Here is a 24355-nt window from a genome sequence, read left to right on the forward strand (position 1 = left end):
GTCTTCTCAGAAGAATAGAGGCAGTTACTGTAGCAAAGGGGAAACAAACTTCCCATTAGTACCCTTGATTTCAGGAGAAATGATGGATGAGCTTGGGTCTACAAACATTTGGATTTATACTGCATTTCCTATATTAGCATGGGCACCATGAAACAACAGCTAAGTATGGAACGGATATATGGATTAGACATACAGTACAGTATGTTTTGATCATTTCATGACTGCACAGTGAGGAGGGAGCCACCTGAGATTCAGCCAATGCTACCTCGGCCAACATGAAGACGCATGCCATGAAACAGATACATTTAATTTATTATACAAAGGAACATTCACAAGTTAAGGGAGGTCATTCACGTGATTGTAAGCTGGTCCGTCTAACAAGTTACAAAGCAAAGAAAAGGGTCCGACACACAAACAAAAAGTAGTATAAAATGGTAACGAGAAAGATACATGTACTCCTAAACAGCTTAATCAACCATGTCCAAATAATTTGTGAGAAATGGGCTTCCACTAAAAAGGTGAATTAAAATTGTTAGCCTACTAGGATAACAAGTCCTGTTAAATGGGGCTTTTTTCATTTCAATAATAAAAATACCTCTTAAACCAGTTTTAATCTTTAAACCTGTGCATTTCCTGGTTTAATAACCCAAAACTAAAACAATCTATTGATTTTGTCCACTTATTTGTAGCCCTTGCTTTTTTTCTTACTGTCATCTGATCAGCTCATTCATACAACTGTCAATCTGACCCCCATCTGAAGCTCTCCTCTCGAGTTAAAATAATACAGATGCTCAGTGGCAAAGGAACGTATTTATACACAGCTCATCCTGACTAGAGAAGAGTCCATGCACATTTTGAAAAAGTTTTAAATTCAGGGTATGAACATCTGTACAGATGAGGGCATCTTTGATAATATTTCTGCCCAAAACAATTTATAACAAACAAACAAAATACAAAGAAAAAGCAAGTCAGACATGTCATGTAAGTACGCAAGTAGCTGTAAATGGGCAATAAATAGTGTTTTTTGCCTCTCGCTTTTCTGTTTCACACTGTAATACTTAAAAAGGTTAGAATTGGACTTTAAGTAAACTTGTGCACTCCCTGAACTGAATCAAACCAAATGTAACTAGGAAAATTTGGAGTTGTACCATACTCATGCTTTAGTGCATCAGCAACTTTTTTTCACATCATTAGGCCAGAAGTTGAGTGGCAATCTTGCAATTAAATAAAGGGGTTCCAGGTATGTTTGGAAGGTGAAATATGGCCAATAAAACATTTTATTAAGCCAGTTAGAGCCTGTTCACAGAGTCCCTCAACCTAAAGTCAGAAAAGTTAAGTTTTGATTTGTGAGAAATGTGTGGTTCTCTGAAACTGTAGCTAAAAATAACACTGACAAAACTGGAGAACCCACTGGTGCTGTTTACCCACCATCTCCCTCATACTACACAGTGAACATTCCTTAATGCATTACTCACTCAGTTTGTCCATTACTCTTGTCTCAGCAGTGACTGAATTATATGTATTTGTGAACATATATTGTAGATAGTTCACTCAAAGTAGAAAGCATTAGTGATACAGACACAAAACAGCTCAGGAATATGCGGGAATTTAAGACAGTAAGTAACACAGCACATGGAAGAGTACAAAAGCAGCGAGTCAAAGCAGAGTTGAGCCTCAGCCTAAGGTTTCGAATGAGGCACTAGGATACTGGATAGAATAAGATTCCAAAAGGATATCCAGAGAAATGCAACACAACATGAAACGGCGAGAGAGGAATTGAAGGAAAGCTATTGAGACAAAGCGAAACTTCACAGCTGAGAGCTCTTCAGTCAGGGTATAAAATCTATGATCAAAACTCAGTCTGGCTGTACAAACACGCTGGGATGGCAGATGGGGAAAGGTTGGGAAAAGGTTCGGGAGTGGCTTCTCAAAGTGGTGCAGCCTTTTCCAGTTCCAAACATTCTAGTCCGACAACGGAGGACTTCAGCACTCCCGCACGTGGTCACATGATGCCGTTGGTGAGGTACTGGAAGCCGTCATACAGCTTGGTGGTGATGGAGCGCATGGAGCCATCCACCATCTGCTCCACCAGCACCTGCAGCTGCTCTTCCGTCAGGCTCATGTGGAAACGCTCCTTCAGGTTACGGATGGTGCTGGAGCCGTGGAAGCAGGGCAGCTGAGAGCCTGGAGAGCAAGAACAAACATCCTAACCATCAGGAGAGGCTACAGAAGAGAACGTTCAATAAGCAAAACTGGACTGACTGTAGGCTGTCACTATTGATTATTTTAGTAAATACACTCATCTACCGATTAAAAAAAAAGCTGAATTGCCAATTTTCTAGTGCATATGCACAGATACAGAACATGTTCCAGACATGCTTTGATAAATGAGACTCGAGTGTTTTTTTTTCATACCATGTCTTTTTAAAATAAGATTTCCATTAAAATATATTGTATGTTGCAAAAAATGCATATAAATGGAGTGTGTCCATAAGGGTCAGTTTTATACTATAAGAAAGACCAGCAGAAGATTTTAAAATATGCATCATCATCATGCAAGTTGGCAAGTAAACAGTGCAAATTCACAAAGATGGTAAATTTTAAGTAAAAGTAATTAACTAAAGTAAAAACTACAGTAATTGTGTCAGCAAAACTGACAGTAAACATGCTTAGCTCTAAAAATGGACCTGTTTGTAGATATACAGCACCTTGTTGCATGATCTCTACAATCTGAATGACTTTCTCCATGTGCTTGCGTGCAGCAATGAGGCCCTGAAGCATAAGCATCTTGTAATAGTTGAACATGTCTCCATCTTGACCTCCCATGACCTAAAAAAAAGAACACAGGCTTAAAATCCTCAGAAAACTAATCAGACAGTATCTTCATCGTTTTCAAAATATTCCCCTCTTTGACAATCTCTTAAATATGTTTCCTTACATCTACAAATTCATTGGTCAGTTTGAAGGCAGACGTCTCAAAGCCCAAATTTCTGGGAGAGCTTGACAAAATGAACCCAAAGTCAATGTGAATGATGTGACCCTCTGAGTCGAGCAAGATGTTCCCATTGTGCCTAGAAAGCAAAACAGAGCATGAAACACAGGGCATCTCACAAACGTGTTTGAGTACAAGCTACAAAGTACAGTAACTAAGCACTGGGCAAGATAAATAATCACTTGCTCCTATTTAGAATATCCCACCTGCAATGTGTCTCACATCTGTAAGATGTAACATCTTTTATGAAGACTAAATTATACCAAATTATTACATGTGGTAATCAAGAATAATAGCAAAAATGCAGTTTATTTGTTTAACACCACTGCTAAACCAAGAGTGAGAGAATTTGTAAAGCAAAAGTAAAGTTTGTAGACACTTGGTCATCCAATGCTTCTTCAGACAACCCCTCTAGCAAAGGCGTGATTTTGGGTACGATGACCTGATGCTGTGTTTACATGTTTGTACTGAAGAAAATAAAAAAAACAAACAAACAAAAAAAACTCTGTTCCATGCCTCATGTTTCATGCTGATGGTAGCATGCAGCCATAAAAATGTTGCCAATGTTGTCAAGATGACCGCATCACTGGTGAAAATGGATAAGAGAAGACCTTCAGTAGTGTTGATTGTTTATTTAAGGTGAAAAAATTCAGGATGCTGCTCGGTACTTGTAATTTTTGGTTGTACAATACAGATTCTGCATGGACAACAATGAGACATTCAGTGTCCACAGCTCCCAAAAAAAAGCATCAACATCTGGTTTATTCCACCACTGCAGTCAGCGACATAAGATGAGAAAATGCAACTCTCGACAGAACATTTAGCTGACATTCTGCTGTTGGCGGATGCTTCTGGACATACAGTGTACCTTTAAAGGTCTACAGAATAATGCCTAGAGAAATATCGCTGTGAGAAGGTGTTAGGTGTCAGAGAAAGCTGCCAGTCTCACCTGTCCTTAACCTGCAACAGATAGCAGATGAGACAGTAACCAGCACAACTCTGTACAAAGTTGCGCTGAGCAGTAAGGAAGGCCTCTGTAGTGTAGTTGCCGTGTTCCTGTAGGAAGTAGTCGAGCAGTGAGAGCTGGCTCTGCTTCTTCACTTGGTGAATGGACACAGCATTGACCACTGGCTCAATCATGCCGCTGTCAGAGGAGATGACCAGGATCTTATAGGGCTTGATCCACAGGGGGACTCGCTCCTGCTCCCAGATTGCCTGTAAACACAGAGAATGTAAATTATCATGAGGGCCAAAAGTTCAGCTCCAGCTGTAAAGTGTAGATTACAGAAATAACTCCTATTATTAGAATAACTATTTGTGAAATGGAATTAGATTTTGTATAATGTATGCTTCTCGGCTAATTACAAATACAGTTATAAATGTAAATCTTTGTTTGTGAAATTTAAAATAAATTCATTCAGAGTTAGAGAGTTTATTTAGTTTCTGAAGAGATGCTAAATACCCTAGATACTGGCATGGCTTCAAAGCCAAAGGCATGATTTGACCAACAAAAACAAAACCTGACATTAGTGATTGAAAGGTCAAGAAATCTAGCCAATAAAAGCAAGAATGCAACCTGCAGCTGTTTCAAGACTTGGAAGGCAAGGAGCTCCTGTCTTAGATCATCACCACATTTCACTATTACTGAGAGGAGACGCCAGTTAGGCAGATGCCCATAGGGAGAGGCCTCCCGGATTCGTCTGTTTACCAAAGAGAGAAAAATTAGCAGGGACTTCTTCTACAAATAAATAAATAACAGCCATTCACAACTGATTTTCTGTACTTACCTAACTTTCTCCTGCCAGGGCTCTTTTAAGGCTACTGCTGAAGGATCCTCTGGGTCCTTCTTAAATGTAGTTGGGGTGTGGGCAAGCTGTTCTGAGAGACGCCGCCTAAATAATTGGACACAAACCCAACACCAGACATGAAGAATTGAAGAGAGTCATTGGCCCTGAAGTAGGCCAGACTACATACAGAAAAGAGAGAGAGGGAGGCAATGTATTTACACTCAGCATTGCATGCTTTGAGCTAAAGGTGGGTGATATGGCAAAAATATCATGACACTCTAAGACACTGTCACAAAACACAATGTGCATCTCAATACTGACTTTTGCTGAGATTTAATAAGATGGAACAGACGAAATAGACCCTGTGGTGCCACACATATTAAAACACTATAATAATAGTAATAATAAACTTGCAACTACAATGATTTTAATTTAATGTTTTACAAAGTGTCCTGGACTAAATCCAGTTAAACAGGCCTAATTATACTTACTCTGTAATGACACGTAGTTAGTCAGTGTTCTTTTAGCACAGACGATATCCACAACATGTTCAGAAAACGGTTTGTGACATAATTTATCACAATAACAAAAAATATCGTCATATTGCCCACTTCTACTCTAAGCATACATAACAGCACCAGATAGCAGTTATTAACAGCTGAATAACAGTGATTTTGAATGGGTTAAACATAAGTGGTAACATTCAGCTAATCTTGAATGAAGACTACAACTATAAAAGTTTGAAGACTTGTGTCTGATTGTTGATTTTAAGTGAAAATAAGTTAAAACACCCTCTACACACTTAAATATCATATATTTCTGCAAATTGAATGCACTTTTTTTTTGAGTGAGTTTAAAATACTGGAAAAAAAATTATAAAATACGCAAAAATTTTTGCACAGGCCACAATTTATGTTTAATTGCTCCAATATGTTAAATTCAGCAAATAAACAGTATTTGTGCTTTTAAATGTGCAGAGGTGTTCTCTATAGATTTTTATACATTTACACCAGTGTTTCAAAAATATTACATAATTAAATGGTTGAGATGTAAACAAAGCCATTCAGAATGGTTTGATGTGAAATGCTCTGTTCTATAGAAACTTACAGAGTCAGAATTGTTCACAGTGGTGGTGATAGGAACCAGACTTCTGAGTTTAATGCCTCTGAAATCTCCCTCACAGAAAGTCATAACATGAAATGGTTATGAATATACCGACTGAGATTTTGTTTTTGATAGTTTTGTGATAAGGTTTTGGCTTAAAATTCACAGTGGAGGGATACACGCAGGGTGTTGTAAGGCAAAATAATCCGTTCTAGTTCATCACAAAAGTGTTCGATGGGGTTGAGGTCAGGGTTCTGTGTGGGCCAGCCAATTTCGTCCACATCAAACTCACCCAACCTTGCCTTTATGGACCACTTGGGCAGTCATGCTGGAACAGAAAACGGCCTTCTCCAAACTGTTCCCACAAAGTCAGAAGTATACAATTGTCCAAAATGTCTTGGTATATTTCCCTGCACTGGAACTAAGGGGACCTAAGTCCAACCCCTGAAACACAACCCCATAGCATTATCCCTCCTCCACCGAACCTTACAGTTGGCACAATACTGTCAGGCAGGTAATGTTTTCCTGGCATTAGCTAAACCCAGACTCGTCCATCAGACTGCCAGATAGAAAAGTGTGATTCGTCACTCCACATAATTAATACATAAGATGCTTGGCATTGTGCTTGGTAATGTTAGCCTTGCATACAGCTGCTCAGAAATGGAAACCCATGCCATGAAGCTCCTGGCGCACAGTTTTTATGCTGATGTTAATGCCAGAGGAGGTTTTGAACTCTGCAGTTATTGAGTCAGCAGTGTGTTGGTGACTTTTATGCACTATGCTCCTCAGCACTCGATGACCTGTAACTTTATGTGGTCTGACATTTTGTGGCCGGGTTGCTGTGGTTCCTGAATGCTTCCACTTTTCAATAATTTCACTCACAGTTGACCGTGGAATATCTAGGAGGGAACAAATTTCGCAAACTGATGTGTTATAACAGTGGCAGTACCACGCTCAAATTCAGTGAGCTCCTTAGAACGACCAATTCTTTTACAAATGTTTGTAAAGGCAGACTGCATGGCTAGGTGCTGTTAGCTGTGGCAATGGAACTGAATAAATCACCTTAATTCAATGATTAAGAGGTGTGTCCCAATACTTTTGTCTATATAGTGTATAAAATTTCAGAAGACATGTGTAGGTTCACTGGTGGTTTTGGATAGTAAATAAAATGGCTACATTTGTGCTGTAAACATTGTGACTGCTGGTTCTTATGACCACCACTGTAAAGTTTCTCTAAAATGAACCATTTCACATAAAACTACTCTGAGTGAATATTTTTATATCTCAAGGCTAAATTATTCAGAAATTTTGAAAAACTGAAAAATTCCCCTTTAAATTTTTGAGAACAACCCAATGGGTTTATTCCTGAATAGAAAAAGAGAAAGTGATAAGCTATATGTATAAAGGTGTACCTGATGTCTCCGGCAGCAATAAAAATAGGCTCTTTGCTCTCCTGGCTGGTGATGCTATCCACTGAGAATTGGGAAATGTTGTCACAGCTGTTAGTGTGGATCTCAGGCAGCTAAAGAAGAAAACAAAGGATGGGTGAATTTACACAGGGACCAAAGAAACAATACACTCATAAAGAATGCCAAGCAGCTTTGTTTCAGCACCTCAACCTGTAGCTCTCCGATATCATCCACAGACCAGGCTTCATCGTCATTGTCATAGTTGGGTACGGTGGAGAAGCTGCTGGCGCGCTGGTCAGGCGTGATGCCGCAGTCCGGAAGATTCTCTACAGAGCGTGTGCTGCGGATTCGTGTCTCTGGGATCCTTACTGGTACGCTTGATGTCTCAAAGTTCTCACACTCCAGAACTTCTACATAGATTAAGTACGGAGCCTGAAGACAGCACAGAATGAGAGAAATTTATCAAACTTTATCAATTTTAAGACTGCTGATCTAAGATCAGTAGACAGGTTAATGAAAGCATTTCTAAGGAAAAAAACAACTTGTAATGCATCTTTAAGACAAACACGAGAAGTTCATGAAAATGTTAAACCTTTTTGAAAAACAAGTTAAGCTCTCATATATTCTCTAAAGAAAGGCTTTTTCTTTATTATTGTCTGTTATAGGTTATTTAGCATGTATCCTATCAATTACGGCTGAACTATTTTGGGGAAAATATCTGACTCGGATTCTTCTGACCAATATTGCGTTTGTGATTTAAATGCAATTCTTTTCTATAACTTCAGTGCTAGGCCTTTTTCCCCCCCTCTAGAAGACCAGCACATCCATTTTTTATATGATAACAAACCGGATTTTCCTCATTTTTGTAAAGGAGTCTGAGGTAGTATGTAAACTTTGTTAACGTTTCTAAACATATATCATTCACTCACCAGTTCATACTATAGAGATACGGAAAATAAGCAGCAAAAACAGCCCATCTCAAATTCATTGTTTTTGTGATGTCACAAAAGCCGCCACATTTATATATTAGCATATGCCAAAGTTTTAACACTCCTGGTGAACACACGTTTGGTTTATTTTCTAAGTTAACAAATCCTCTACACTAAACATACTAAATATGGCAAATTTCAGAGCACAATTTCTAATCAGTTGCTGAGTTTAACATCTTGGAAGGGAAAAAAAAACATTAAATGTGCCACTATCTTTACAAATTTTGCGGAAATATGTTCTCTGTAGTGGATGTGTAACTTATTGTCCCAAAGAAAATAAACAAAACATGTCATTGGACCAGGAGCACCCAAGCTTTTGGATGAGACTGTGTATCTGCCTATTCTATCTACAGCAGTTCAGCTCTGACCATTCTCACTGAAGTCACAAGGCGTGTTCCAGCCTGGGCTGCTTTATGAAAGAGGCGCAATACAGGACATCCGATCAGAACAACTGGCACATCTTAATTAATTTAATCATCTTTAAAAGTTCACCTTGTCCTTTGAGTTTAACACAACAGCCTGTGTGTGTGGTACCCGCACCACATGGTGGTCAAACGCTGCTGTGGGCAGCCAGACTCGAGCGGGCAGCTTGTGGTTGAGCAGTGACAGCTCGGAGATAAGTCTCTGTGTCTTCTGCTCTTTGGTGGGCAGAGTGGCCAGTCTCTTCCCAATCCCCATCAGAGACTTAATGAACTCCCTCTGAGGTGTCAGGCGTACAGGCTAACAGGAGGAAAACAGGGAGAGAGAGAGAGAGAGGAACACCACAGACACGGGAGGAGAGAGGAAAGAGAGAGAAAGAGAAACGTTTAACTACATACATTATTAAAGGTCTTTATGAATTAATAAGTTATACTTGAGTTTCTAAAGGCAGTAATAGTTATTTGGACTAGTGACATTATCTAGACTGCTACTACTATTAAACAAATATATGAGTACTAGGCCAAACAAAAGTCTACATGCATGATCAAATCATTCTGAAATAAAAGCAAAGCATGAAGATTTAAACAAATGAAGAAAAAAGTGCTTTCTAGCATCAGCTGACCATAGGGTGGCACAAGTGAGGCATGAATGAATAACATCACCTGAAATGAGAGAATTAATTACACGAACAAATGAGCCCATTCCACAATGGCAAATGTGGAGTAAGACTCATCAAACTCCTCCATCTGTGTTTTCCACCTGTGCAATCTAGTTATTTACCACTCCAAAGATAATGAGTACCATGTAGAAGAGCTTATATAGAGGACTGAACACCCAACTGCGATGATCTGAGGGTGAGAGTCTCCCCTCTGTTCAAATTAGCAAAGGAAATAGAATGCCGATGATTATACAGTGATTTACTTACTGTAATAAAAGATAAAACCTCAAGGCTATAAAAGCTTAAACCTCAAGGTTCTATCTTTACAGAATGCAACGTTTGAACACACCTGACAAGATAAGCAGAGTTCATTTAACAAGAGAACCCCACAAAAACTGATTCATAAAACGCAGCCCCATCTCTTCAAAGAAGCATTCTACGCAAAACCCATAACGTAATATTCAATCGCTGACTGTGAGGTCAGCCTGGTACTCTGCAGCTGGACTAAAAGCTGAAGCAACATTGGAATGAAAGTGAATGGCAAGTTAAAAGACATGTAAGACTGCTGGACTTTATGGCTTTCCCTATTACTGTTTTTTTTGTTTGTTTGTTTTAGACTACTGATTAGGCATGTAAATTTTGCCAAAATCTCTTGAATGATTACAGACAGTGTTTGAAATTAGACAGCGATTAATTGTTACTTGGCAAGCCTAAAATCTTTTGGTAAAATCTCTTGACTGATGAACAGTGGAATTTGACATTAGACGGCAATTAACTATTACTCTGCAAGCCTAAAAATTAAGGACGCAAATCAGAATATCAATTACGAAACAAAACCTTCTGGATCTAGAAGCTGACTGGTGGAGCCACGCATGAAACACCTGTAAAATATTTGATATATGCAGACATATGAGGGCACAGGTCAACTGAACTGTATTAATGCATCAAGATCCTAAAAGTGTTCTTTGAATGGACTCTAGAACAAAGTATTGATAGACGGGACAAGCCACAAGTATGGATATAAAGCAAATGACCCGAAACCGTATTTTTACGTAAGAATCTGGTTTTGTTTAACCCGAGGGGCTGCAACTATAACATGTTCATGAATATATGACCAAAACTAAGTGGCTGATGAAATGACTGGAATATATAATGAAAGTTCTACATTCTAAAGTTCTAAAGCTCTATGTTCCACTCATTACTATCCCAAGTTTAAATGAACATAATTGCTTTGACTGAGCTGACGGAGCCACCGTCCACCACGTCCTTACCGTTAATTTCACAACCCATGTATGACTTCCAGTTTCAGTTTTCATTCACTGAAATACACTTTCATTAATTTTCATCCATTTCACGTAAACCATTTACTTAAAAATAATACATAATAAATAATTTATTTAATGTCGAGATATTTTCTGTTTGTAAGTCAAACAACCCCACTGTTTTTTTGTTGTTTTTTTGAGTGTACTGTCCTCCTAAAGAGTGGTCCTGCACACTACTATTTTCAGCTGCACACTTCTTTTTGAAGTAGGGCTAGCAGAATCAGCTGCCCATTGCATAGTCATGTGTGCAATTTAAAAACATTCCTCAACTTGAATGATAAACTCACCTATTCAAATAGAAACTGTTGTTTATTGGAAATTAAATAAATTAACTTTTTTAAACCAATGGTTACATTCACTTCCCTATACCAAGGTCATCACGTAATGTGAGGACAACTGTCCTATGTCCAGCTAGAGTGGTCGACTTCACAGTCAGGAAAAAACATTGAATTATGGCTTTTGTGTAGCTTAATGCTCTTTAAATGAGTCATTTATGATAGACAGAAAACTTGGGCTTTTGCCCTTGTTGACAAAACTTCACCAGAAATGAGAGACCCTTCTTGAATTGTGGTATTAATTAATGAGTAGCATCAGAGGGGAAAAAGCCAAAGAATATATACCATATTTCCAAGCATGTCAGTTGATGGACACAACAAACAGAAGTCATTTTAGAAAGATGGGTCGCTGACCCAAAAATAACAGCAATACAACTGTTAAAACTCAAAATGTGCCACTTGTGATGACATGCTTGCAAATCTTAAAGGCACACATTTGAAGGAATCTGGGAGTCCAACCCCAACTGCGAACAGAAACAGCCATCATCCCACAATGCACAGATAAGGACGTTATTAGACAGTGGTTGACTTACGGTACCAGCCTCTAACTCGAGACTGTCGGAGCTGGAGCTCATGTCCTGGGAAAAGGGGGGGCAGGTTATGGTACAAGAGCAGGGGGGGGGAGTGGTGGAGGGGAGGGGGAAGAGCGAGACAAAAAATAAAACAAAAAACACAATGCTCACAGTTATGTTATAAGATCTGTTATAACTCCATGGACCTGGCCGTGACTCAGTAGGCCACGAAATTCCTCTGTCATGTTTATCTGTGGCTGCAGCCTGTGCTTAATCCCCAGAGAGGTGACAGGCCAGCGCTGATCTGACCGTCACACTGCACCATGACCAGCACTGGACAAGGCCAGGGATTAGACAAACGAGAGCAGCACTGATCTCTCAATCTCTCTCTCACTCTCAACAGGTAGACCTTACAGCAGGGGTGTCCAGTTTTACCAACAAAGGGCCAGTGTGGCTGCAGGTTTCCAATAAACACAAGCAAGAGCACACCTGATTCTATTTGTCTTAGTACCATCATTATCAATGCTATTAACATAATATGAGTAGGAACTGGGACCAAATTTACCTGGATTAGCATTATAGATAAATGCATACATCTACAATATTTACAATATGCAGGGTAGGTACAAATTCATTTGTAACACTGGTGAAAAAGTGTTAAAAAGGCAGTAAAATGGAAAAAAATGCTGATCAGTTGCCCAGTGTTGCCTATACGTTCAGAATGTTTCTGGAGTACCACAAATACATAATCAAATATTGGTTTGAAATATCCCTTCAAAACATCTGTCCAATGTCAATCATTTTCTCAATGCAATTATCTATACCTTTATGATTATGATGTTATTTTACATACTAAAGAGGAAAAGATATACTAGGAAGCAAATAAAAAAAAAACAAGAAGAAAAACTATTTCAAAATATATAAAACAAGATGGGGGGGAAAAAAGCATACAGAAAAAGCAAAGAAATGGGTGTATCTATCAGACTTTTACTGTAAGAGAGACCAGAGACCAGCAGAGGTACTTAAATTCTGCGTTATAACTAAAGGTGCAACTGTATCACCGATATGCCCCTCAGTTTCTTCCAGACAGCTCATTTGTTATCCCTCACCGAAGCCATGGTCAACAATCAGAACTAGGCATCATCTGGCTACAACTTTTAAGAGGGCGCGGCAGGCATTGATAAAGTTCTACTGAAGGACTTTTATTTTTCTGAGCCAAACTAATCTGTGTACTACAAAATTAAAGCTCTTGTTACAATCTTGTTAACATGCAAAATATCAAAAATAAAATTGAATCTTAATCTCAGAACTGAAAATCATGTTGAATGAATATATATATAATTATGGTGTCTTAATATGATACATTTATACATATATATGTACAAATGTATCATATTAAGACACCATCATTTCTTATTGAATCAAGTTTTGAATGTAGTTTTTGAAGTTTTGAAGTCTCCCTTATAACAGATTTACAGCAGCATAAATCTGATTTCCTAAAGTTAACTGTGTACCTAAACTTTTTAAATGGGAACAAAATGTCAAGTCTTCCAGTATGACACAAGTGCTGAATCAGCACTCTTACCCTTCATCACTCTGGCAGTTAAAGCACACAAAAATGCAAACCACAATCTGCCCCAAATTTCTCCTGGATGATTTCTGCCATCATAGGCTAATTATGTTTCTGCAATGTAGGCTAATTCATAGTTCTAATCACAGTGGTCAGTGAGGGCCTTGCAGTGCTTATATTCTGACGCAACGGATTTATCTTCCCTAAAAACTCGAAAGAACGAAGACCAGAAGGCTTTTTCACAAAGGAGGATTTCTCAGTTAGCCAGATTACTTCAGCCAAAAGTCAAGCCTGTTCATGCAGAAAAGTTGTCAGAAATGTTCCTATTGGAAACTTCTTGCTGTTGACATATTATCCAGCTTACTGAAAAATCCTGCTTTGTGCAATACTCCCCAGCACACATTACCAGGAGCCTTCGTTATATTAACCTCAGGAGTGCACAGAGTGATCATCCACTCTCTCACATGACACAGGCATCTCTCAAACACAAGACAGAAAGAGCAGAGAGGGCCAAAACAGCACAAAGAAACAGAGAAGGGGTTCTTGCCAAGCATTCCGTTGAGAGTGTTTACAAACGCGTGCGTCTCATTGGTCAGGCAGCGGCTGTGATTCATCAAGCAGAAGTCCAAACTCCTCTAGATAAAGGCTAATCGCCATTCAGTGAGCCACCAACACCCTGGACTTCTATGGATCCAGTGGTCAAACAGGCTGCTACAGCCATGCTGTGTTTGTCCCTCATAGATAACAGTAATAATCTCCTATGTGGTAAGCTCATTTGGTGCAGCACATAAAGTCAGGAATATGACACGTGGAAATTTGGCCATGACAAGAACAGTAAACTGCCTGAGGAGCAAAATATTCAGCCATTCGCATGCAAGCTTAAAATGAGAGTGGCTGGAGCTTTAAAGGACTGTAAAACATTCCCTTTGACATAAATATATGTTTGACATAATATATGAATGACTATTGCTGCACCAAAACAATTACACTGGGGCTGGAGCAAATAATCTGAATACTTGAGTACTTGTTTGCTATGTTGGTATTTTTTCTTTATTTAGCATTCTTAAGAGTTATCTTTTTGAGCCAGAAAAATTGTGGCTTAAACTACAAGTTCCACCAATAAATGTCTTCAGATATTAAAGACATTAAAATATATAAATTCTAGCTGGTTTAGCTAGTTTAGGTATGCACGTCACCTTTGCTCAGTGCACCATTTTCCACAGTCATTGTACCTAAAAGAGCAAAGATGCACTTTAAATTATCAGATGATACGAAAAATGCTCAGTATGTCAGTATAGTGATCTTTATCCAAGTTCCACCAACCTTTAACTCAGTGCTGTCATGTAACGGCTTGACGTGAGAATATTAGCTCCATTTTCTCCCTTTATTTTCTAATTTAACAGTATTACAGCAAGTTTAAGACATGACCGCACAAACAGTACATGTCTTTATTATGATGTGTCCTTTACACACTGTTAGTACAGTGCAGGAGCTGCTCTACCACTACCACACCAAGCATTATTATTGTAGATACAGTTTAGAATGCTATAGAAACTGGAAGTTTGTGATTTGACTGCATCTCTACAGAGTTTACACTCCATAGGCTTGCGCTGTAATGGCCATTAAAATCTGTGTCTAGCACAGCTGGAGAGGACAAATAAAACACAAGCGTGTTTTTGTTTCATCAACTAAAAACGCTTCAAATATTTTAAATTTTCCAACTGTGAGTTTGTGAACAAATATTCATTCGGGAATAGAAACAAGCACTCAAAACCAGTAAAATGTGGTTTGTGCCAGTCCTAAATTAAGTGTGAACAAAGGAGGCGGTTGACCGGAAATAAAACCTCATGACAAATCATAACACTATCTCTAAAAGACTGAGCCTCTGGGTTATGAAGCAGCTGGGTGCGGCACTCATTTATGACATATGCACTGGCCCCTTATAATGATATCATTACAGCTACGTTTTTACAAGCACATTACTCAACACAATTGGCAGCAACGAGGCAACTCAATAGTGAAGTAAAAACGAATGATCAATGTACACTATATTCAGAAGTTCACTCAATATTCGTCACATTGTATCGACGCAAAGATCAAACTTTTGCTGCCTCAAGAGTGGGAGCCATGCTTTATAGCTGGGAGGCATCTGTGATCATCACCACGCTTTGCAGTGCTAATCAAGGAGATATCCGTTAAATGTTAGTCATTCATATGAAATGGATCATCTTTCTTTCCTAAAGAAAATATAATTCTTTGTCAGAGATGTATGGCAGAGATGAAAAGCAAAAGCTTTCGTAAGACTCGACTAATCCTCGCCCAATTCGCCACAGCTGCAAACTCTTCATGTGAACACTGACGCCATTGTTGCCATGGCAGCGCAAACAGGCAAATGAAAGAGAGGGGAGGGAGGCAGAGCATCCAGAACAGAGATAAATAAGGAGAGATAATGATCACAACCACTGATTATGATGCCTCCATTTCACACCACAATGAGATGCCTGTGGGGGAGGAGGGGGTGAATATGTTGAGGCTTGAACAATTATTTAAAAAAAACCCACACTATTTGAAAAACAGGAGGAAGTGAGTTTCTCTTGCATTCAGCATAATGCAACATGGACTATGCCTATATAAACACACACATTATATATATATATATATATATATATATATATATATATATATATATATATATATATATATAAAATGTGTTTGTATATAATATAGGTATACAAACAAAGATTCCTATTTTGAGGACCTATTCAGGCAATGCTTGACCACTGTTTACTTGTGTCACCTGGCAAACAATGTGGTTGTGTCTGGTAGGTTTGGCTGGTATCCACAACCGTCTCCAAATATTACTGGTGTGTGTGGGGTGGGGGTGCACAGTGAATGATTTTTAAGCCATCATTCATAAATGTCAAATCATCTAACAACTGATAAATGTTGAACAGTACTAGGAGAGGGGAGCTGGTTAGCACTAGCATTGGCATCTGCTTTGCTGGCTTCTGGTTAACTAAAGCACTGACAAGTTCAGATAATTTGAGGGAGTGAACTTGAGCATCCGACGGGACAGAAATGAGAAATTCGCCTAATTGGCTAACTTCAAATTAGCTTACTGAGCAGGCCACAGACCAAAGTCATCCCGAAACAACTGTATATGATAAAAACTACTGCAAGAAAGAGCAAACGTCAAGTGACTTGTGTTGTTGTGGCAGAAAGCTAAAACTGAACCTGTTCTGTGGTGTTTGGGACTGTAGTGTTTTGGCTAAGCTATGTTGGTTAGCAGGCCAAACACACCACACACTACAGCAGGCGCTGGGTTCCTGCTAACTGAGGCTAAATGACACCCGTTTAGAGGATATTTGTAGGTGGCATGCTCGAACTCAGAAGCATTTGCACAGCTGACCTGACAGGCTAATGAACTGAAAAGAGACACACTCTTAGTTGTAGTGCAGGTATTGATCTCTACATCTAATGATGCAAATCAATTCTGCTCAACATTCAACTTTCATCAGTTTTTAAAGTGGAGGACAATTTATTGGACAGTAACCAATTGGTTTTGTAATTGGTTTGTGCCTAAGTCCTCTACCAGGATCAAAGTTCACTCACTGCTGTGGCCACATGGCTGCCAATCAGATAAAAAGATGCTCATGCAGCGCAAATCAAAGCACTGATAAATCCCAGGCCACTCAATACATTACAGACGTTACTCTTTTTGATTTAGAAATGCCAATCCAGTGTTAGACCTGTATATTAAGAAGAGCCAACATAAAGTATGTGCATCTTGAAGCTGCATTCTGACCACAGCCCATTACACAGAATTGTGTACAAAGAACATCTCTTAGGGTGTTAAGCTGCAAAACTGCACGAGAGCATCAAACGAACAACCACTTTCACACAATGTTACGGCAACAGAAGCTGGCTAGCAGCATGTATTACAGTACACTGTCTGCAAAGCAGACAGTGTAGACGTGTATCTTTTAAGCACAAATACTCCACAGAATTCCATAGATTTTTCAAAATTTCTGCATAATTCAACTGTCATTTAGAGTAGTTTGATGTGAAATGGGTCATGAGGTTTTTTTTTAAAAAATAGTGGTGGTAAGAACCAGGGACTAGGGACTGTTTTTACTTATGACACCATGAATGCATCTCTCCACCAAATGGATTTAAAAATACATGGTTTAGGCCAAAACCTTATCAAACTCATAAAACAATGTCTCAGGCATCAGACAATGTACTTGCAACCATTGCATGTAACAGCTATCTGTTATTAAACACTACAGACATCTGGTTCCCATCACTGCCACCATGAACAACTGAAGTTTCTCTAGAATGGTTCATTTCACCGCTCAGAATCAAACTACTCACAATGACTTTTGAGTTGATTGAACTGTGCAGAAATTTTGAAAAATAGGGAATTCCCTTTTAACCATATGACAGCCATCACAAGTCACCATAGTTTAAATATATGCAGGCTACAAGCACATATAAGCCCAATCCCATTTCACCCCTTGACCCTACCCCTCTGTTTTGAGTGTTCACGCCTAGGGGTAGGATGTCCTGATATTTGTTGAGATAGAGGGGTAGGGCGAAGTGTTAGGGATATATGGCCTCCACACAGAGGTTTCTCAGAGCCACACTCCAAATGAAGTGTTATGAGAAAAAAACAAAAAAAGCTAGTGAGCTAAATTTCCAGGTCCACCTTAAATGGTGCAGCAGTTACATTCTGGCGCCTTAAGCGTGAGAACTGCTGCACCATTTAAGGTGGAATGGGAAAATCCGACCAAGAGGCTAGCAAATAGCTCACTCCAGCTTCATATCACTGAAGAATTTGGGGTGAGCGATAATAAATAATTGCCCCCCCACCCCCCCTCCCCTTACTACTCCTACTGCTATCACTGCAGACTGGCAGGGTGGGCAACAGAGCACCGCTAGTACCTAGTTAATGAATTAGTGTTCCTTTTTAATTTGAGGGTTGTCCCATTTCACAGGGGAAGATTTCAACCACTACCCCTTTTAACTCAGTTCCAAGAGGCAAGGTAACACTTGAAAACAAAGGGTAGGGGTAAAAATAAGAAATGGGATTGGGCCATTGTCTACCCTCAAATGAGTACTGAAGCAGTGAAAAATAAATAAAAATGCACATTCCTAATGAGCACAGAGTACAGATAATGAACACAAATAAAGCCACTGCACTACAGTCACCTGCAAGGTTACATACTCCAGCTGTCTGTGTTAATGAGGCTCACCTCATCCTGACTGCTCTCTACTTTAGGGTTGCTGGCTGTCCTCTTCAGGTTGCTGCTGAGGCTGATGCTGACGGTGGCATCAGATTTGGAGCGCTGGTGAGTGCGTTTGGAGGGCGAGAGGCCGTGCTCGCTCAGGCCTTGCCCATGGTGAAGGGGAGGGGGGCAGGGCGGGGGAGGCTGCAGGACCTCCCTGCGTATGCGCTGGCTGGCGGGCTTGAGCTCATCTGACAGGATAAGCTTACGCAGCTTGGTGCCACGCGAGTGGCGCTGCGTAGAGATGTGCATGTCAGAGGAGTAGGCCCCCAGCAGCCAGGCGCACTGCAGGGAGAAATTGATGCTCTGACGGCAGCGATGCACCACATAGGGCTTGATAGCATCGCCCACATCCTCGTCCATGTGGATGTACATATTAAGTAACTGGGGCAAGTAGAAGTCCACGTCCTCGTTGCGGAAACTGAAGAGTCGGTTGCCGATATAGGCCTGCACTCCCGGCTCCTTGGAATTGTACAGATAGGAAATGGCCATGGAGATGTCAAAAAGCTTGGACTCAAACAGCCGCAAAAGCCACGACTGCTTGGAGGAGTTGTTCTTCTGCCGCCGTCGGGCGCTCTTCACTGTGCCTGGCGGAGGCTCGTCCTCGCTGGTCTTTGAGGGCTGTCCTACTCCTCTGCTGTCTCCCTCCGAAGGATCAGTGTGCGCAGTCCCATTCACCAGCTTGGGCTCAACAGCAACTGGAGTCGTTTCTCCATCACCTTTGAGAAGCTTGACCTTCTGCAGAACCTCCTGGCAGGCTTTCTTCGCCACCTCAGTATCAATGACCAGGCTCAGCTCACTCACACCCTCAGAAATGACGTCCAGTGGAGGGCTGGAAGCTGGCAGGCCTTCACTGGCACTGGGGCTGGAACTAGTGAATGCCCGCGGACCAGACGATGGGGAGGAGGGCAGAGAGAGTGACGAGGTAGTGGACGTAGAGGAGGCTGATGGGCTCTTCTGCAGCTCCTCCAGCTGGGAAGGGGAAAGCTCCAGCTCCGTGTCACCCATGGCCAGATTTCCTTAGGCCACTGTATAAAATACAGAAAGCGACAGCATTAAGATTACTGATTAAAATGCTTAAACCCTTTAAGGTTGGGTTTACAAATATAAATTATTAGCCCACTCCAATTTTATTCAGTTATTTTTTTAGTTACTGAAAAATTGACTAGTGTCTAGACAAGTGGCTGTGAAGATCAGACGTTAAACTGAACCTTCTTCAAAGTTGAAATTAACCTATATCTTACAGCCAAAGGAAAACAGATATAAACATTCGCACTGGCCACTCAGGCCAGCAAGTCAGTAAATCTTGTGGCCAATATTAAGAATCTGTGGCCAGAATTACAAAAACATGTTTATCGTATATCATATATACTTTATTTACAATTAACTAGCCTGCTTTATTACCAAAAAACAGTCTGTCTTGCTTTCGCTGTAAGTCCCCCTCTTTTTTTCATTATATTGGTCAAACTAATGAATGGTGTGAAGGGATCCTAGTTTTTCACAATACATTCAGCCAGACTGAAGATTTTTAGCATTTGATCCCACTGACCCAGTGGGATTGCAGAAGACTGGCGCATTAAGACAGTGTTTGTGTTGACAGCTTTTGAATACTGCGCTCTCTAAATGATTTGCTCACTTTAAAAAATGAACTAGTGGTGTCTGCCTGTTGTGCTCAACAAAAATCCCACCGACGCAATTTTTTTCTTCTACTCGACTCTGAGCTTCCCAATTCTTTTTTTGTGGTAGTTATCAGTATTAATTTTTTTTTTCAGCACCGAAGTAAAGCTGGAAAGCCATATTTTATTAACCCAGCTATCATGGCAGGCTACAAAGAAACACTCAAGTTATGTTAACTATTGTAGCAATAACATTAACATTACAGACAAAAAGCATCTTAAATTTCACATGTCAGCTGAAAGGATGAGAAAGCCTTCAGCAGGAATTATTACAACCAAAATCTGACCAAATGTTAAATTAGTTTTTCTTTTAGTCTTTTCTTTTAAGTTTCAGTTGTAATCTACAAAACAATTAACTAATTCAGCACAACCTATACTGCATTACCTGTTCTATGCTAACTCATTAAGTTTCTGTCAATGATGAGCAACAAAGACACAGCTCAGGGTTACGACACCAGGCCTAAATAGCTGTTGTTTACCCCGGATTAGAGAGATCTACCAAGGATCACTTTTAAAAAGCTATAGAAACAAGACTGCGGTGTTGAATTTTCACTGTTATTTTCATATAAGCCAATAAGCCAATAACATACACGCCAATAACAAACACTTTTGTAATGACCTTTTGAACAGGAAAAATCTCAGCTCTGCTCCTCAAGATTTTGAAAAGGGAAGTTCCACGTGATCCTAACTTTCATATGAATGTCCGTTACTGTGACCCAGGGAGGACACTTCCCCTTAGCCACATTGCTCTCCACTTCCACTCAGTGCCATAAACTGCTCCAGGCGATGTTACCTCACCAGTAGGCCGGCTTGACGTTTAGGCACAAGGCCTTTGTCAAGAGTTTTTCACAATAATCTCACAAGATTCATAGGCAAATACCAAAAATACGCTGATGTAAATTACAGCCCATGTCTTTACCCTTGCTTCAATGAAATATAGGTAATCAGATATGTAGAATTTAAAGCAAATCTTGAGACAAAGTTTAAAAGTAATCAACCAGTTTGCTGATAGCTTCAGTCAACTCTGACAACACAATCAACACTTGACAGAAAGTTGTGAAAAATCACACTTTCCAAAGAGAGCTACGTGTCAACACATCAACCCCTTCACAGATGTCAAGACTAAATTACTTTAAGTTCTCTTGATTTGCTGTTGCTTATTTGCTCATGTTTGTTTGGTTGGTTGGTTTATCATTTTATTTTAGACCAAAAGGATCTGATAAAGAGAAGAATAGTGCCGACCAAACTTCAGTTCATACACTGACAGATGCTGGAAGCACTACAAAGTTACACTGCAGTTCTATAAATTACTCAGTACTTAAAGGGCAAGTTTGTCAAAGATTTGCATAATTCAATCACTGAGATGTAAACAAAGGCATTCAGAGTGGATTTCACTGATGTGAAATTCTCCACTCTAGAGAAACTTATCAAGTCAGAACTGTTCACAGCTCTGATTTCTTTACAATGGTAGTGATGGGAACCAGATTTCTGAAACATTGACTGCATCCAAAACAGAGGTGGGTGATATGAAGATTTTTTGTTGTTGTCATGATGGATTATGTCACAATATGCTTTCCTGAGCTTATTGTAGATCTCATCACCCTTTAAAGAACACTGACCAACCTCAGGTTTCACTTCAAAGAGGCCATAAGAAGTCCTGTGTAATTGGCTAACATTGAATAAACTTACCAAACTTCAGAAACAGTAAAGATTGTATTAAATATCAATATCATGATATTTCAAATATGATATATTTTTGCCAGATTGCCCACTCCTAAAAGTTCACTAAAAGCAAGTAGTTATATGAAAAGGTTACGAATATTGTTTTAGGATACAGTTCTGGCCTAAAGGGTACTCTCTTAAATGCATGAAGGGCATTGTTAGGCCAAATAGTCCCTGAAGATGTACCACTATTTTACCATCATCAACACAACATACAATAACTCAGAAGACACTTGTAGGTTCATTGGTCATTTTGGAAAAGTAAAAAAAAATGTATGTTTTATTTATGTTTATGGTGTTTTATTTATTTATTTATGTTGTGGACACTGTGACCTCTGGTTCCATTCACTACCACTGTCTCAATGACTAAATCACACATAAATTGTTGTAATTTCTCTTTAAGTAGTTTTCAGATTTGGTTCTTTTTTGCGTCTACTCGGATTGTTTATTGAAAAGGTACTTTTAACACGAATCATTAACTTGAGTCATTATTTAACTAAGGTAACAATACTGTTTCTTTTCCATCTACACAGATCTGTTGATACCATTAACCACACTTCTATCTGTACAACAGTCACAGCCTTTCTTGAATGTTCTCTGACTTGCTGTGATACCCAAAGCCTCTCTCTGTCTCTGCGCTGTCACAAAACGACTGAACTTGCATCTCCGGTTGCAATGGAAAGAGCTCCGAGTGGATCCAGTGCTGACAGTCGATGCCACCTCCACCTCGCCTGTCCAGCTGAAGATCAACAAAACACTGAGCCGGCAGAGCACAGCCTGTATCGTATTATCTTTCCTGCTTAACAAAAGTTTATATGCTGACGGACAGCAACAACGCCCGCAGTGCAGCTTTAACTTACCAAAGCAGATTTAAACCAGCTGTAGTTCAGCCTAGACTGACTTATATTAGATTATACGACAGCTCGGCAAACCATCGTGGCTTGGATCTTTTAATCAGACGTATCTGAGTAAACTTAACTGTTCAGGAAGGTAACCTGAGATGCAGGGCTCTGTAGGGAAGGTGCTAAAGGGACTAGCTTCAGCTAGCGGGCTACCGAGTGCAGTACATCAACGCTAACTAACTTACAGAGAACAAGCTACTGTTAAAGGAGAACTCCACCAATATTTTTAAAGTTCCGCATAATTAAATGGTTAAGATGTAAACAAAGTCATTAAGAGTGGTTTGGCGTGTAATGCTCTCTTCTAGAGAAACCTACAGTCAGAATACTTTAGCGTGCTGGTGATAGGAACCAGACGTCTGAGGAGTTTTATGCCTCTAAAAGCTCCCTAGAAAGTTATTATAATGTTACATGGTTATGAATACGCTGCTTGATGCCTGAGACATTGTTTTACAATAGTTTTGAGACAAACTTTTGGCCTAAAACGTTTTAATCTATTTATTTTAATCCATTCATGGCGGAGGAATATATGCAGGATGTTATGGGGCAAAATGTTCCCCCCTCCAAAACTTACTTTTTCAGATTTAGCACTATTTTACAATCATCGACGTTACATTTAAAACCTCATAAGACAGGCGTAGGTTTACTGGTGGTTTGCACAGTAAATAAAATGGCCATGTTTGTGTTGTAGACATTGTGAGCCCTGGTTCCAGTGACCACTGCTGTAGCGTTAAAGAAATCGGAGTCTGTAGGTTAACTTTCTCTACAACGGATGATTTGATATCAAACCACTTTGAAGGACTTTGTTTACATCGCAACGATTAAAAATGGGTGGAATCCCCCTTTAATTTAAGCCGAGCAGCCTTAACGTTACAGAGCATGTTTCTAGCTTTGACATTTAGGTTAGCGTTACTAATGTTACGCAGCTAACATGTTCAGCTAATATAAACATCACCCACATATACCGACTGATTAAACACATTCAGAACAACAGCTCCTCCTGACACTGACCGAGAGAAGCTGGCTAAAGTGCTCAGTCCACGGTTTTCCTGAAACCCGAGGGAGAGTTTAGCTCGCGGTAACGAACAGGCCGACCGTGCAGTGAATGCAGCGCATCCCTCTCAAGCTAACTCACTAGCTAGACATTTAAAGCTAGGTTAGCTAACTTAGCACAGCGTCTGCCAGCTAAAATAATCAGGAACTTTACAGCGGTCTGCTGTCTTGTAGGAGCACCAGAGCGTCTTAGCCAGCTGAAATGATACCAGCTAGTGTTAGGTAACCTCAGTTTAGATTTTCGGTCAAGAGGATTAAACGGTTAGTGATGCTAGCTTAGGCTAGCACACACAGCCCGTTCAGTTAGCTAGCAAACTAGCTAAGGCTGTCGTACACGGAATGAGTTCACTCTCCGACTAACTAACCAGTAAAAGCGCAGCCTAACAGACAGAAACGAGGCCACCGAGTGTAACTTACCTCAGTAAACTGGGTGGTGGGATTATTTGGTCTATCTCTGTTGTAACAACTCCATTTGGAAGGAAGATACGATTCCTCCTCGGCTGCCGAATAACCGGCTTGCTTACTTACTGACGTCCCAATTCAGACTCACACACTTCCCCTACTCACTTCATCTTGGAACAGTCCATAACGTAGGCGTGCAAACGTACGTGTTTTAGGT

The 24355-nt window shown here is 39.9% G+C and overlaps 1 protein-coding gene across 2 annotated transcripts; it reads right to left on the reverse strand.

The window, feature by feature from the left end:
• Positions 1 to 291: 291 nt before the first annotated feature.
• On the reverse strand, positions 292 to 24355 carry pi4kb (phosphatidylinositol 4-kinase, catalytic, beta). 2 transcript variants are annotated; one of them, XM_036590074.1, is made up of 12 exons: positions 24154 to 24355; positions 18354 to 19414; positions 11550 to 11594; positions 8774 to 9001; positions 7497 to 7724; positions 7296 to 7405; positions 4780 to 4884; positions 4569 to 4692; positions 3942 to 4207; positions 2939 to 3071; positions 2709 to 2829; positions 292 to 2184 (listed from the first exon to the last, which is right to left on the reverse strand). In XM_036590074.1, the coding sequence occupies exons 2-12, from the start codon at positions 19392 to 19394 to the stop codon at positions 2003 to 2005; spliced, it is 2583 nt and encodes an 860-aa protein (XP_036445967.1). In that variant the 5' UTR covers positions 19395 to 19414; positions 24154 to 24355; the 3' UTR covers positions 292 to 2002. The 2 variants fall into 2 exon arrangements, with proteins under 2 accessions (XP_036445967.1, XP_036445976.1); XM_036590083.1 differs by lacking the exon at positions 11550 to 11594 and having other exon boundaries at positions 24154 to 24353.

This window comes from Colossoma macropomum, unplaced genomic scaffold (genome assembly GCF_904425465.1).
Source record: "Colossoma macropomum unplaced genomic scaffold, Colossoma_macropomum, whole genome shotgun sequence".
Classification (NCBI taxonomy): domain Eukaryota; kingdom Metazoa; phylum Chordata; class Actinopteri; order Characiformes; family Serrasalmidae; genus Colossoma; species Colossoma macropomum.

Excerpts from the sequence above, each read along its gene's own strand:
- pi4kb (XM_036590074.1), bottom strand. The coding sequence starts at position 19,394 with ATGGGTGACACGGAGCTGGAGCTTTCCCCTTCCCAGCTGGAGGAGCTG. Across the intron at positions 4,885-7,295 it reads ATTGCTGCCGGAGACATCAG|GCGGCGTCTCTCAGAACAGC; the intron begins GTACACCTTTAT and ends CCAATTATTTAG. Across the intron at positions 4,693-4,779 it reads CCCTGGCAGGAGAAAGTTAG|ACGAATCCGGGAGGCCTCTC; the intron begins GTAAGTACAGAA and ends TTTGGTAAACAG.